Source organism: Nelumbo nucifera, chromosome 1 (genome assembly GCF_055504915.1).
Source record: "Nelumbo nucifera cultivar China Antique chromosome 1, China Antique-T2T, whole genome shotgun sequence".
NCBI classification, from domain to species: domain Eukaryota; kingdom Viridiplantae; phylum Streptophyta; class Magnoliopsida; order Proteales; family Nelumbonaceae; genus Nelumbo; species Nelumbo nucifera.
In genome coordinates this window covers 193,408,395-193,425,158 of record NC_142649.1, presented here as the reverse complement: position 1 = coordinate 193,425,158, position 16,764 = coordinate 193,408,395, and the positions used below count along the sequence as shown (strand labels likewise).

At 40.2% G+C, this 16,764-nt stretch overlaps 1 protein-coding gene across 6 annotated transcripts in view; it reads right to left on the bottom strand.

Annotated features, from left to right (window-relative positions):
• Nucleotides 1-16,764, bottom strand: part of LOC104611888 (WD-40 repeat family protein / beige-like protein) — a 171,056-nt gene that overhangs the window by 61,825 nt on the left and 92,467 nt on the right. For all 6 annotated transcript variants that reach the window (XM_019200170.2, XM_088895733.1, XM_088895734.1 and 3 more), the window contains one exon: nt 90-284. In XM_019200170.2, coding sequence (XP_019055715.1) covers nt 90-284 — 195 coding nt within the window. The remainder of the gene's footprint in view (nt 1-89; nt 285-16,764) is intronic.

Below are 16,764 nucleotides of genomic sequence, written 5' to 3'. Positions count from 1 at the left end.
GTAACAAAATCTCATAAATGAGCGCATAAAAAGAAAAGATTTACATGCACTGGAGAAATGCCTATTTAGGAGATTTTATGTTCAATCACCTCAATAGGCAGTGCATCTGCAGCCAAGGCACGATTATCAACAACGAGAGGATTTAGAACATCTGAGGAAGTAAGCTCATGAATTCCAGCTAGTAGTGGGCGCCACCGCCTCAAAATGGCAACAAATGGGGGTAAAATGGCCTCCAGGTATTGTTTACGAAGAGGTTTCCTATCCCTACTAATAGCATGCCAAACCTGCATCATACAAATCAATCATTAGAAAAAATTTTATCTCAAACAAATTACCTGAAACAGAAGTCAAATATCCAATTTTCACAATAAGGTTTAAGGGCCAATCAAGGGTGACAACACTAAAAAACTAGGGCAAAAAATGTAATAACTTCAGAATAACGCCAAACTAATACAATCTATGAGAAAATGAAGCTCAAAAATGGTTTTTGACAATGGAAAAGACAACCAATTATCAAGCTTTGATTATTTAATTATTCCGAAATCAGAAGCATCTTAGAGATGTCAGATTCAGATACAACCATGGTTCATAATATTAATATCAACAAACACTTCACCACGTAAAGTTGGAGAAATTTTGGAGATGTTTTTCTAATTTCACTAAGATATTTGGAAAATCTAAAAATTCAGGAAAATTTTCTAGAAACATTGAATTAGTTAGTAAAACTTCAAGAGATCTTTACAAGAAATATAATTGCACATTCAAGGCTAAAAAACCAAAACAAAAAACTATATAGCAAATAGGAAAAAGTTAAGCAATTGTAATAGGTATGCTTCTCTTTGTCTCCCTTTTGGTCTTTATCCATCTTCTCTTCTTTATATATGTCAATTGCTTGCCATTTTAACTTTCGTCTTAATTTTTATTATATGTTTTTTATTAAATTGATGTTGAGTTTTGGGCTGATATCACTTGTTTTTATTTACATAACATGGTTAAGGAGTTATTGGGCCCAAGACCCATTAGTTTATGTTTAAGTTAAGAGTATTTACCTAGATTTTATAAGAAGCCAACTTACTAAGGGCATACTAGTCTTTGTATTCAGTTTATTATTTATGAGTATATAAGCTAATGAAAGGGGTGGCCAGACCTAATTTTGGCTTCCCCCATTGTCTTCAATTTCTCTCCTCTTTTATTCTCTGCATAAACCTTCTTTTCTTCTTTCTAAACTTTTCTACTTGGTATCAAAGCCAATTTAGAGATTGTTTAAGCTGTTCCATCATGCAGCCCTAGATCAGCCAATTTCTTGATGAGGTAAAGGGCTGATCGAGAATTTCAGGTAAGCCTAGTTTTTGGATTTTTTGGTGGATTTGCAATCCCTTGTATCTGGTCTAAGGTTTAGCGCCAAAATCAGGAAGAACTAGAGAAAGGGAAAGAGTACTAATTTAGTAGGACTCTTCAATTTTGACCTAGGAAGTGGCACTCTAGCTTTTTAGGGTTTCTTGAGTTTTTCTAAAGAGGGTGGTTCAAGACCCAACCTTTCTAGAGGCCTCTAGAGGGAGCGACAACCTCTTTTCTTATTTCTACTCCCATAGAAAAGGGAATCTTTGGAGAGAAGGGCTCCTAGGGTACCAAGAAAGTGTTTGAGGTTTCTAAAGGAGACAAATCTCTTTCTTCTCATATCAAATTGATTTCCGTATCTGTTTTGGGAGTTATGGAGGGTTGTGGAGTTAAAAACAAATTTGCAGGTGAAATGGAACCAGGGGAGGAAGTACTAGAGATCTCTTCGGGGTTGAGACCACTACAGTCAAGTTGGATGGTACAAACTACTTAGAATGGTCACAATCTGCAAAAATGGCCATTGGAGCTCGTGGGAAATTGGGGTATGTCACCAATGAAGAAAAGAAACTTGAGAGAACTACACCCGGTGGGTACAAGAAACTATATGGTGATGACTTGGTTGTGCAATTCCATGTTACCCCATATAAGTAAGAACTTTCTATGGGCTAACACAACAAAGGAGATTTGGGATAGAGCAACAGAAACTTATTCAAAGAATGAGAATGTTGCTAGAGCCTACTAGTTGAGGAACCGGGTGATTGCTACTAGGTAGGGAGATAAGTCTATTGCCATTTATTTTTCAACCCTCAAAACCTTATGGTAGGAGATAGATCATTAGGAGACTATGGTTTGGGAAAGTAGCAAAGATGTAGCAACTTAACAGAAGTTAAATGAGAAGAATAGGGCTTTTGAGTTTCTAGCAGGACTTAACCCTGAATATGACATTGCACAATAACATATTCTTTCCCAGCACAGTGTAACTCTCTCTAGCATATGCCTTTATTGTGAGACAGTGTATGCCCTTAGCTCCAATCAACATGATGTACATTATGCCATTTATTGTAAATGAATAAAGTACATATTTGATTCATGTTATTATGGTATGTTTCTGTGTAATACCCTTAAACTGGACACATATGAGACTCGTGTTAGTTTAGAATCTTCACAGCCGTTGGATAAATCTAGGGATATTTATCCTGCCAAGGCTGACACTGATGTACCACCAAGTTGGTTGGGGTGGTTTGTCTCAACTGCCAGGGTGAGACCTGAAGTACATGTAGTGTGGGTTTTCTTGAAACCCTAAACCGGACCAAAATTCCAGTATTGCCCTGGACATTGGAGATAGATGGGCAAAACTAGAATGTTACACCTGACCCCTAGACTTGATTATAATACTGCACTAGGTGTCGGATTGGGCTGTCTTTGATATTCCAATCAGTGAGATCCTTAGAGGGGGTCAAAACCTGGGTATGTTGGGACAATCCGAGAATTCATCTGAGTGGGTGATCATAGTGACAGGATCAGCCCCTTTGTCAGACAAAGGAAATGATCGGGGATGCACTCTCTCTGATGGAAACCTAAACTGCCGGCAGTTGATTTCAACCGTTGAAATTTGGTTTTGCAAAATATATTTATATAGAGATATACTTATATATATTATGGTTTCAAAATGTTTGCAAAAGGTTTTAATTCCCGGGATCCATGTGAGTAGAGAGTGCAGCACTGTACCTTGTAGCCGAGGGAGAGGTCCTCTCTTGTCGGGCAATGTTTGATCATTAATGACTGAGAGGTTAAGTGTAAGACCATTGATGGTTATACCTGATGGTCTAATCTTGCACCTGCCCACAGTCCTTGGGCCTTCATAAGATGGCTGCACCCAAGGACCACTTAGTGTAAATGTTGGGCCCATTAAGAGCCCATGGTGATAGACTCGGGGGTTCACTATATTCAGTAGTGAATTCAGCCAGGCCTTGTAACAGAGGCTAGGTTGAACCCATGTGGCTGATGTGTAGATCAATGTTAGGGTCCCGCCCATACAAAGAGAGCCAAGCTATCCAGCATTAAATAGGAAGTGAGCCTGAAAGCTTAATGAGCCTAAAAGCCCATTTCGAACTGAGTTAATTAGATTAAGTAAATAGGGGCGGATCTGGGATTTGGATCAGCAGATAAGATAAGGGATTATCCTTATCCACTTAAAGAGTCCAGATCCAATTAAAGATTTGGATCAAGGAACTCCTAATTTGATTAGGAAGGCTGATTTTTATCTGTAGATAAGATAAGGGATTATCCTTATCACTTAAAGAGTCCAAATCCAAATAAAGATTTGGATCAGGAAACTCTTAATGAGATTAGGAAGTTGTCTCTTTAAGGCTATAAAGAAAAGAGTAGGGTGAACCTTGAAGACACACTCACGCAATACAGAGAGAAGACAACTCAGTTAGATTGATCTTGCCTTCAGCTCTTTTTCTTCCTGTTCTTGCCGCCCTACCCTGTTCGATCTCCAGTTCTTGGATTTGATCAAGATTCGATCTTGATATTGTTTTTGCCAGAAGAAACAATTTAGAAGTTGTACTCACTATCCCATTCGTTTCTTACTGAAGAATCACTAGCTCTTTGTGAAGAACTACCTGCTGATCCTGCCTTATCCCAAGTTGTGTCATCTTCGGTGGAGGGAGGATTTGGTACACTCTTTGGGCGTGAACACCTACGTTGGGAGGAGCATTCTTGCGTCGATTCCGTTTCAGGTATGTCCCTCCCTAATTTTGGTTTCAAATTTGGTCCGGTTTGGTTACAAGAACGCACCTTGAAAATGTAGTTTTCTAAATTGGGAATAGGATTCCTAGATGGGAGTAAGGAAATTTTTGAAATTTCGCTCAACCTTCTTGCAGGGTTCGGCCATCCATATGATGGATCTCCCATCCCTTCATTTATGTCTGGAGAGGAGAGTAGGAGGAGTGTGATGATGAGGAATGCAAGCCTTGAGCAATCAGCTATGGTTAGCACAGTGAAGCCTAAGCCGAGTGGGGATAAGGGTGGAACTGAACCTAGGAATGAGGACAGGAAGGATCTGATTTGTAACTACTGTAAGAAACCTAAACATACTAGAGATACCTATTGGAAGCTTTACCCACACCTTATACCGAACCAGCTCAAAAACAAGAAGGGAAATGTGAATATGGTAGTGATTAGTGATTTATCAGGACCACCTACCACAACTTCTCTAGAGTCTGTTGCAACAACTGTAGTGAGGACCAAATTGGAGAGATATGGGGCAGTTTCTGAATCAAAGGGATACATACACTCCACAATAGAATAGTGTAGCAGAAAGGAAGAATAGACATATTGTGGAAGTAGCAAGAAGCATGATGTTGAGCTCTACAGTTCCAGTCTATTTTTGGAGTGATGTAGTTCTTATAGCAGTTTTCTTGATTAATCAAGTGCCTTCTCGTGTTCTTGGATATAGCACTCCGTTCAGCCTTCTTTTTCCTGAGGAGGAGATGTCCCATATTCCTCTAAGGCGTTTTGGATGTGTATGCTTTGTCCATGTTCTTGGTCCTCACCGCTTAAAACTGGACCCTAAGGCAAAGAAGTGTCTTCCTTGGGTATGCAGGAAATCAGAAGGGGTATTGTTGTTATGATCCAGTCTTTAGGAGTTGGTATGTTACTATGGATGTCACCTTTTTTGAGTCCACACCTTTTTTTCTTGGGAGGTTCTTCTCAGGGGGAGCATTTTGGGGAAGGAAGTAAGCAATCTATACACTTCTTGTTCTAATTCCTTTGTCCACTCTAGTGTCTGACCCACTTACTCCACCCACTTTGCCACCTCCATTATGTCCTACCTCTCAACATTTTACACGACAACGCCTACGAAAGCACAAGGAGGTTGATTCCATAGTAGAGGAACCCACACCACCCCCTATCGGCTAATTAGAGATTCCATGTTCGACTGACACGGATCCAGGTATGCCTCTTGTTTCCTTTGTTAGTTTAGTTCCTATTGATACTATTATCCCTACTCCTAATACCATTGAAGAGGAAGTGGACTACTCATTGCATCCCACACTATCTTTTCTACAATGGATTATGTCCTTCCTACCAGGTCTTCCGTTCCTCCCTTAACTCTGTGTCTATACCCATGAGTGTTAGTGAGGTTCTCTCCAAACCTGAGTGGAAGATAGATATGTAGGAGGAAATGAAAACATTGATTAAAAACCAGACATGGGAGATTGTGGATTTACCTGATGGCAAGAAGACAATTAGATGTAGATGAGTTTATACAGTAAAGTACAAGGTTGGTGGAAGTATAGAAAGGTACAAAGCAAGGCTGGTTGCAAAAGGGTACACACTTAAGGCATAGATTACTTGGAGACTTTGCACCAGTGGCAAAGATGAGCTCAATTTGGATTCTTCTATCATTAGCAACTACATACTCTTGGCCACTCTTCCAACCTGATGTGAAGAATGCTTTTCTTAATGGGGACTTGCAAGAGGAGGTGTACATGGATCTTCCAGTTGGTTTTATAATGACATGGATAAAGGAAAAGTATGTAGGAAGAAGTCTCTATATGGTTTAAAGCAATCACCCAGAGCTTGGTTTGACAGGTTTAGAAGTGCATTGGTTGTATTTAGCCATACTCAAACTCAATTTGATCATACTCTTTTTGTGAAAAGGAGGGGGTCACTTGTGTCAGTTTTGATAGTGTATGTGGATGACATTGTAGTCACAGGAAATGATCTGAGATTGATACCTTGAAGAAGAACCTACATTGAAGTGGCAAGGTCTAAGCATGGGATCTTCATTTCACAGAGGAAGTATGTTTTGGATCTACTAGAAGAGACAGGAAAACTTGGGGCAAGTGCAGTTGATACACCTATTGATTAGAACCACAGGATAAATGCTTCTAAAGGTGAACTAGTGAAGGATGTTGGAAGGTATCAGAGATTAGTGGGTCGGTTCCTATATTTATGTATGACATGACCAGACATCTCTTATGTAGTGAGTGTGGTGAGTCAATACATGCATGCCCCATGAGTTCAGCATTGAGAGGCTATTGATAGGATACTTTCCTACTTGAAGGAGCACCTAGGTAGAGACATACTCTTTGTTGACCATGGACAGTTGAAGTTAGAGGCTTACACAGATGTTGATTTGGCAAGGTGCCTAAATGACAAGAGACCTACATCAGGAGTTTGCACTCTTGTTGGAGGTAATCTAGTTTCATGGAAGAGTAAGAAACAAACAGTTGTGGCAAGGTCAAGTGCAGAAGCTGAATATAGAGCCATGGTACATAGTGTTTCAAAGCTCCTCTAGGTCCGTTCTTTGTTAGGGGAGACTAGAGTTGAGGGCGAAGAACGTATGATGCTATACTGTGACAATCAAGTAGCAATTAACATAGCCCACAACCCAGTTCAGCATGATAGGACAAAACATATAGAAGTGGATAGACACTTTATAAGGGAAAGAGTGACATCCAATGAAATTTGCTTACCATATGTTGCATCTGACTCGCAGCTTGCTGATGCTCTTACAAAATGTGTGGCAAGAAACAAACTGGAGCATGATCTACACAAGTTGGAAATGTGTGACATCTATTCCCAACTTGAGGGGGAGTGTTGAGTTTTGGGCTGATATCACTTGTTTTTATTTACATATCATAGTTAAGGAGTTATTGAGCCTAAAGCTCATTAGTTCATGTTTAAGTTAAGAGTGTTTATTTAGATTTTTCAAGTAGCTGACTTACTAAGGGCATGCTTGTCTTTGTATTCAGTTTTTTATTTGTGAGTATATAAGCTAATGAAAGGGGTGGCCAGACCTAATTTTGGCTTCTCCCATTCTCTTCAATTTCTCTCCTCTTTTCTTCTCTGCATAAACCTTCTCTTCTCTTTCTTTTCTTCTTTCTTACACAGGTTTTATATCAAAACAGATCTTCTAAACTTTTCTTCTGAATACCTTTTGTAGTTATTTACATTTTTCTTTTTCTTTCAAATTACGGTGACTCAGTAAGTGAATCATATCTATTAAAGTCTAGTCAGTGGGGTTATTTTAGTATTTTTCTCTAGTTATATATTTCATTTGTCCATTGTTATTTATAGGGGCAGAAGTGTAATTTACAATTATTAGAGCTTAATGAAACTGTTGAAAATGCTTGGGTAGGGAGTTTTTGGTCTTTTCATTATCTTTTGTATTTGAGCACCCAAGTGAGGGCTTTCTTGTATTTTTTCCACAAAATATAAAATCAGATTTGATGGTGTGAACAGTAATACACACCTCTCATTTGACATTCTATCCTTCTCTCTTCTTCTTCCTCCACTTCTTCTTCTCTTCTTCTCTCCACAGACCCTAGACTGTGGAGACTCATTCTTCTGATTTTCTTCCATAGGATGAATTGCTGCTACTAGACCACCGCTAGATGATGTCAGCAACCCGTATAGGTAATGATGGCAGTCCATGAAACCTACATGGTTTGGTTCGCCTTGATTTTAGAAGAAATTGTTTGATGCTTCTGTGATTTTTTGTGGATTTTTCAAGGAAATTTTTCCAAAAATTCTAGATCTGGTGTCGAGCCTTATACAACATGTTTAATGGAGTTTTTTTATGCAAAACCTAGACACTTTGGGCTGTTTTACTTTTTACGAATGACAGGAAGTGGCCCCATAATTTTCTAAGCCCTAAAGAGTTTTTAGGAGATTTTCTTCTCCCTCTATATTGCCACCAACTTAGTTTTTGACCTCTTTGTATCTCTTAACCATGTGGTAACCTATTTTCTTGGGTCCTTTAGCTTTGGTTTTAAGTGTTGGAGTCCTTTTGGTTGATAAGGAAGTGTTTTGATAAAGTATGGAATTATCTAAAGATGTACAAATGGGTTCCAATGTGCTCCTAGGATGTATAGATATTTCCAGTGGTATGATAACCACTATTAACCTTGATGGAACCAACTTTTTGGAGTGGTCCAAGTCTAATAAACTTACCATCACAGGGATAGGTAAATTGGGATTCACTACAGGAAAGGAGGTGAAGCCAAAACCTGAAGACCTGAAATTTGCAAATGGGAGCAAGATAATTCCCTTGTAATGTCATGGCTGGTTTGCTCAATGAAACCTCATATTGCCCACAACGATATGTTTCTTCCAACTGCTAAAGATATTTGGCAAATGTTCTTACTAAGGGAGTTCCTAAGGCTAAGTTGCAACACTATATAAGCAAGCCGAGCAAAACCAATATCCATGCTCATCTTGAAGGGAAGTGTGTTGAGATATTGGGCTGAACAACTCCCTAGTAGGCCCTTTGTTTATTTCTTTGTATTTGTTATTATTATGGGCTTTAGTTATTATGGGCCTTAGGCCCCTTTTGTTATGTTTATTTCAATTATTTCTCTTATCCTTGTTAACAGCCACCCTACTAGGGGCAATTATGTAAACTTCCTTTTAATTATGATAGATCGAATAAAAACAGAGGAGGCTAGGAGAGCTAAGAAATCTTGTCCCCGAAAACTTCTTTCATTCATCTTCTCTTCTATCTTCTACCTCACTGTTTCATATGTGTTTTTCTTCCTTCTTTTTATTGATTAAACACACTGTTTTACAACATTAACTACCAACCGGTACATATAAAACAAAGGATAAAGATAAAGATGTAAGGTCAACATTGCCAGCACCACAAATAGGAGTAGAACCATTATCTAGGGTAACTGTTTGGGAAGTAGAAGACTGAGAGAAAGAAGAAAGCACATTTGGAGTCCCAACCATATGATTGGAAGGTCTAGAATTGATAATCCAACAGGAAGGTTTGGATGCCAAACAAACCACACCTGAGTGGGCAGGAGTAGGTGTGCTCTATTGAGAGGAGGCCTAGAGAAATCTTCCATACTCATCACATGGAACACTCACCATCTCTTTCCTAGATGCACTTGTAGATGTAGAAGGTGTCTGGTTAGCTTGTTGATCCTCGCTTATTTCACCACCGGTACTTGTCACAGCATGATTAGCCATTGTAAAGGGATTAATAGTAAGTCTCAACAGTATGTTCACTTCCTAGGACCATTACTACATCCTTTACCACGACCTCCCCCTGAATTTCGACCTCCAACATGTCCACCACCATGATTAAACACAAGACTACCTCAGCCTCCCTAGACTCCACGACCTCTCCTTGCCACTACAAAAGCAAACCTATCAGAGATAGTAGGACTCTCTAAAGATCCAATAGACATTTTACGGAGTCGGGCAAACACCTACTCAAGTAAGTAGACCCACCTAATATTTGTGCTCTGATTGGCTCATATTCTGCTTTCAAACCCACTAGAAATCTGATCACATCAAGTTGTTCCCTTTGTTGTTGTTGAAATTTGACATCTGATATTCTGATGTTAAGGGATGATAAACATTGAGCTCATTACGGATATTTCTCATATTAGCATAATACTCCTCAAGACTTTGATTTCCTTGTTGTAGATTAAAGTACTGATAAAGATGATATACCCTTGTAGTGTTGTCTTGCCCAGAATAGAGTTTCTTAGCATGGTCCCAAATTTCCTTCGCCATATTTAAATACATAAAGTTCATACTGATCTTTTTTTTGGTACTACATTCACACACATTGATCTTAGGCTCCACACCATTCCACAACCATGTCATAATCTATGCAACTTCTTGTTCCCACTCACTATACCCTTGGGATTCAGTCAAGGGTTTTTCTTCTTTCACATGCTTCACCTTCTTGGCTCTAAGAAAAACCTCCACTGACTTGGCCCATGGCTGAGGAGATCATAACAATTGATCTTTTATCACTATTCTCTCCTATAGTTTCCATTATATAATAATTTTTTTTCTTTTGATATAAAGTCCCAACCAACAACACCACACCACACTAGGATAACACCCACACCACCACACAGTCAATGATCAATGTTTCTGAAACACCCACTGTCACACAGTTTCAGCAACAAACATCACTGAAATCAGCCCTCTCACCAATTAAAACCATAAAAAAAACACTTCTCACACACATACCTCACCAGAATGAACCAACAAATCATCACAAGAACACAGAGACACAAACCTGTCCATTGACAGACCCTTTTCGAGTATCAAGTAGAGGGTATCTAGAAACCCACAAAAACCACAACTGCAGCAACCACTGAGACATGGTTGTCTCCTACACAGAAAAATGACTAGCCCTTTGTGTTTTCTCACTGATCTTTCAACCAATTGATGATTTCTATACAAAACAAGAAGCTGAAAGCTATGGAGAAATTCTGGGTTGATTACAGGTGCTTTGATACCGTATTAACAGTCCTGTTCCACTGGTTTCAGCCCTTGGTTCGAAGAAAAAGAGAAGCAAGAGAGAAAGAAGTAGAGAAAGAGAAGAAGGGCAGGAGGAGAAGAAGAACAAATGAAAAAAAAAGGTCTAATCTTGGGGGTAGGAAAAACCACCCCACTCTTAGTCAACCAGATTTATTTATATGTTTGTGGGTGTAATACAAAGACTGTTATACCCTACTTAAGAATGGGACACCCTACTCAAACTGAAATAAAAGAGACAAAACACCTTTTAATAGACCAGTCTACAATGACTAAAATATCCCCCTGCCAACTCTAACAATAGGCATTCCTAGTAAAAGAGTATTGCATTCATGCTAATAATAGGTATCTATAGGTTGAAACTATAATGCAAATTTGGCTTGTTCAGTTGGTAGCTTGGAGGAGCTATCAACAATCTATTTTGGCTTATTCAAGTACTGAGACCAAACATAAGGCTATGGCACATACTGTCATAGTTGGGTTAATGACCCTCATTGATGACCTAGGGGTCAGATTTGGAGCCTCTATGTGGTTATATTGCAACAACCAGGCTGCCAGCAGTATTACTCATAATCCCATTCAACATGACAGGAAAAAACATGTTGACACGATCAACATAACAAAGAAGAAAGTTACTATTGATGAAGTTTTCCCACCCTTAATAAAATCTAAGAACCAACTTCTTAAAAAAGGGAATGTGAAAACCAAAACTAACAATATTCTTAGCAACCTTGGCATGATAAATATCTAAGCTCAGCATAAGGGGGTGATTTGATTATTTCGTTGTATTTTGAAATAAGGGTATTTTTGTCCTTTTGTTCTTTATTAATATTGTTTGCTGAAATAGAGCTGTCGAATGAGAGGAGAAGAAGGAGAAGAAGAAGATATGAGATGGGCGGCAGTTTCTTTCTCAGCCAGCCCTAATCTATTATATTTAAGAACATTACATAATGTTACATAAATAGACCAGAATGCCCCTGATTAGTGATGGGACACCTAGTCAAAATAAACACTAAATAAGATTAGGCCCAGTAACTAAGGCCCAATAACTAATGACTTAAGACCCAACAAAGATAAACATACAAATTAAGACAGCCGAACCAACACTCCCCCTCAAGCTAAGCATGGATGTCAATCATGTTTAGCTTGCCAAGTAAGTCCACGAATTTCATTGTAGCTAGCCCTTTAGTCAGAACATCTGCAATCTGCATCTCGGAGGGAGTATAAGGGATGCAGAGTTCTCCTGAGACAATTCTTTCTCTGACAAAGTGACGGTCTATCTCAATATGTTTTGTTCTATCATGTTGCACTGGGTTATTTGCAATGTTGATGGCAGCCTTGTTGTCACAGTACAACCTGAGAGGACACTCAATCTTTATTCCAAGTTCACCAAGCAGGATCTTAAGCCATAAAAGTTCAGCAACACCATGAGCCATAGCTCGATATTCGGCCTTTGCACTAGATCTAGCAACCACATTCTGTTTTTTTACTCCTCCATGTAACTAAATTTCCTCCAACAAAGGTGCAGTACCCAGAAGTAGACTTCCTGTCCCCAACAGAACCAGCCCAATCTGCATCAGTATATCCTTCAACTTCAATTTTACTGTTTTTCCTGAACAGAATCCCTTTCCCCGGGCAAGACTTCAAATATCTGAGGATCCTTTCCACAGCTTTCATGTGAGGGATTTTAGGAGTGTGCATGAACTGACTGACAACATGTACAGCATAAGCAATGTCAGGACGAGTGAGAGACAGGTAAATCAACTTCCCCACTAGCTTTTGGTATCTTTCCTTATCAAGGTAGTCCTCTCCTACTGACTCCTGTAGACCATGATTCTGTTCTATTGGAGTATCTGCTGGTCTACACCCCATCATGCCTGTCTCTTGAAGAAGATCAAGGATGTATTTCCACTGACATATATAGATGCCCTCTTTGGATCTTGCAACTTCAATCCCAAGAAAGTATCTCAGTTGGCCCAGGTCTTTGATCTCAAATTCAGCAGCCAAGACCTCCTTTAGTCTTTTAATCTCTTCCTGATCATCCCCTGTAATTATCATATCATCCACATAGACAATAAGTGCTGTAAGTTTGCCATTTCTCTTCCTTATGAATAGGATATGATCTGCCCCACTTTGAGTGTAACCCCCTTTCTTCATGACCACACATAGCTTCTCAAACCAAGCTCGAGGGGACTGCTTAAGGCCGTATAGGGCTTTTCTCAGTCTACATACCTTCTTGCCAAACCCATAACCTTGTGGAGGATCCATGAACACCTCTTCATGCAGGTCGCCATTCAAGAAAGCATTCTTCACGTCCAACTGATGTAGCTCCCATGAGAAATTTGCAGCTAATGATAATAGAACTCGGATTGTGTTGAGTTTTGCCACCGAAGCAAAGGTTTCTTTGTAGTCAATCCCTTCTTTTTGAGTAAACCCTTTTGCTACTAGTCTAGCCTTGTACCTTTCAATGGACCCGTCCTCCCTATGCTTCACAGTGAACACCCACTTGCATCCAACAGTGCCTTTCCCTTCTGGTAGATCCACTAATTCCCAAGTCCCTGCTTTCATTAAGGCCTTCATTTCTTCGTCCATAGCCTCTTTCCATTTTGGGTTAGATACTGCCTCAGAATACCTGGTAGGAACATGCATAGAAGAGAAAGTAGACACAAAAGAACAATAACGAGGAGACAAATGTGAGTAACAAAATCAGCAATGGGGTGTCTGATAGTACAAGAACGAGTAGACTTACGAAGGGCAATAGGAAGATCCAAGTCAGAGGAACTGATAGGATTACCTTGAGTTTCTAAGACAGGTTGATCCGAGTCCAATTGGTTGCTGTCATGAGTTAGAGGACCCTTCTTCCTTCTGTTGTAGGTGATTCTGATATCTCTTTGCAGCCTGTTGGAGTCTTCAGTAATATTTGCAACATCACTAGTAGTAGTTGGTACAAAGGAGGCCTCACTAGATTCACCCGGGATACCACAACTAGGTGGATTAGGAGGAGAAGATGGAAGGCCTGAGGTAGAGAGAGGCACAAAGAATGGGGGAACAGAAGAATCCTCTTCCATCCCACTAGTCTCCCCCTGAAGAGGATTCTGGGAAGAATGAAAATAGGATTGAGACTCAAAGAATACCACATCCTTTGTGACATATTTTTTCTTGGTGACTGGATCATAACACTTGTATCCCTTCTGAGTAGGGGAGTACCCCAAAAAGATTCCCTTTGTAGCCCTAGGATCCAATTTGGTCTTCTTCGGATCCTTGACATGTATAAAGCATACACAACCAAAGACTCTCGGTGAAAGAGAAAAGTCAGGAAGATGAGGGCAAAGAACAGAGAAAGGAGTTTTCATCCCCAATACCTTGGATGGCATTCGATTTATCAGATATGATGCAGTAAGGATTGCTTGAGACCAATAGTTTTTTGGAACTTTGTGCTGAAATAGTAAGGCTCGAGTAGTCTCCAATAGGTGCCTATTCTTGCGTTCAGCAACCCCATTCTGTTGGGGGGTACTAGCATAAGATGACTGATGAATCATTCCAGCATCCTCCATAAACAGATTCAAGGACCTTTCAAAGTATTCTGCAGCATTATCTGACCTGAATTGCTTGATCTTCGTGCCAAATTGTGTTTTAATCATTTTGCAAAATGCCATGGTTACCCGCGGCACTTCTTCTCGTGCTTTTAATAAGTAGATCCATGTGCATCGAGAATAGTGATCAATAAAACTGATAAAGTATCGAAAGCCATCAACAGAAATAATGGGAGAGGGGCCCCAAACATCAGAGTGGACTAAGTCAAAAGGAGCTTGAATGTCATTACTCGAAGTTGAATAAACAGTTCTACATTGCTTTGATAGTTGACAGACTTCACAAACTAACTCTTGACTTGAAACACCTTTGAATAATTCTGGAAACAACACTTCCAATGATGAAAACGGTGAATGACCTAGCCTAGCATGCCACAGATGTAACCTAGCTATTGACTCCACATTGGACTGACTACTAGTAGCAGATGTTTGTAAGGCCAAACTGATGTCTACATCAAGGTAGTAGAGACCTCCACACTCATGACCGCTCCCAATCGTTCTCTTCGTAAATCTGTCCTGAAAGACACAATGAGTAGGAAAAAAGGTTATGCTACAATTCAAATTTTTGGTAAGCTTTGAAACAGATAAGAGATTTGAAGAAAGATTGGGAACATGCAAGACAGATTTGAGTGAGAGGTCCTTGCTTAGGTCAACCACTCCTTTCCCAGAGATGGTAGAGAGAGAACCATCAGCAACCCTCATTTTATCTTGGCCAGACATTAAATGATAGGAAGAAAATAGAGAAGACATGTGTGTCATGTGGTTAGTTGCACCAGAATCAATAATCCAAGAGGCAGGATCAATAGTACTAGATGCACTAAAGGCAGAGACAATACCTGATCTGGCAAGGGAGGTGGATGGAAGAGAATTGGTCCTTAGACGGGCTAGGGCCCGGCTAAGTACCTCTACCTCATCGGCAATAAAACCCAAGGACCCGGTTCCAGGGGAATTAGTAGTCTGTCCCATGGAAGAGGAAGTAATTGTGGATGAGTGTTTTGAACCATCACCACTTTGACCCGTAGCCAGATTCACACTTGCAGATTGACCCTTCTGATGCTTCTTATCTTTCCTCAATGCAGCTGGCTTCAGATGCGGATGGAGAACCTAACAGGTCTCTTTCACATGCCTTTCCCCTCCACAGTGGGTGCACTTCAGATGTCTCTTGTCAGAGTGCCTGTTTCCCCTTTGATTTGTAGAGATTAGGGCCGAATGTTCCACAGACTATTCAGCTAGTTTAGTTTGAGTATCAACCTGCATCTCTTTTCTTCTCACCTCTTCATTCCTCACAAGGTAGTAAACATGATGTAAGTCTGGCATTTCATCCCTTCCCAGAATTTGGGACCTTATGCTCTCATATATAGGATCTAGGCCAGCTAGAAACTTAAATGCTCTACCCTCTTCAACTTGTTTGTCATGCTTTTCCTTGTCTCTGGCATTCTCCCAATCAATAATAAGGTGGTGATCTAACTCTTCCCATAGTCCTTCTAGTGTAGCAAAATATGTTGCAACACGCATATCTCCTTGCCTCAAGGCAGCAATGTCTTGATTCAGTCTGTAAATTCTGGTATTATTCTTTTTCTGCCCATAGGTTTTAGAAACTTTTTTCCCATATCTTGGCAGCCATGGAGAAATGTTGAACAGTCCTAGCTACTCTTGGAGTCATTGAGGCAAGTAGCCAGGACATAACTGTAGCATTCTCCTTGCGCCAAGTTGCATATTCAGCACTCCCCACTTCAGGTTCCTTCTTCTGCCCGTCCAAGTAACCAGTGAGTTCCCGGGATGTGATGAAAAGCATGGCTGAGACAGACCATTCTCTGAAGTTGTACTCATCCAACAACACACTTGTGATCTGTAGGCTGTGCAGATTTGGATTCTCCAAATTAGGAGATCTCCCACAAGCACTAACATCTCTAGAAGACACTTCCCTGGATATGGAAGACATCTTCTCTTACTCGTAACATAGTGAACTGTTTCACACTTACGGAACTTGCTGCACTGTAAACTCAGTCCTGAGAACCCGACACAGAGCTGAAACACCGAGTACTACACTGCACACTGTGCCCTAATTACTACTGTCACAGATTATAATCTGTTGTGCTACTTTCTGCTGTGTTCTAATCACTGTTGCCGCAGCCTGCAACTTGCTGTGTTGGCTTCTACTGTGTGCTAAGCTCTGCTATCGCAGGTTATAACCTCACCCACGAACAGTTCTAGGACTGCTGAGATTAGTCCTTCTGCCTAGATCTGTTCTACACAGATCTATCTTAGCCGAATGGCTACAGTCTGCTGTACTGCGTCTATTAGGGCATCAGCCTCTGGGTCTAACTCCCCTTGGGCCCTACAACCAAGGGAAACCCTAGATGTAGGTCCAGCTGTGTTCTACGACCAACCCTAGGGTTTCTTTGCAGCAACCAAAAAAAAAGAAGTGAGAGAGTTAACTGCGAGTAGAAGAAGAGGCGGCTGTTGTAACCAGTCGAAAGATTAGCGCTCTGATACCATGTTTGCTGAAATAGAACTGTCGAATGAGAGAAGAAGA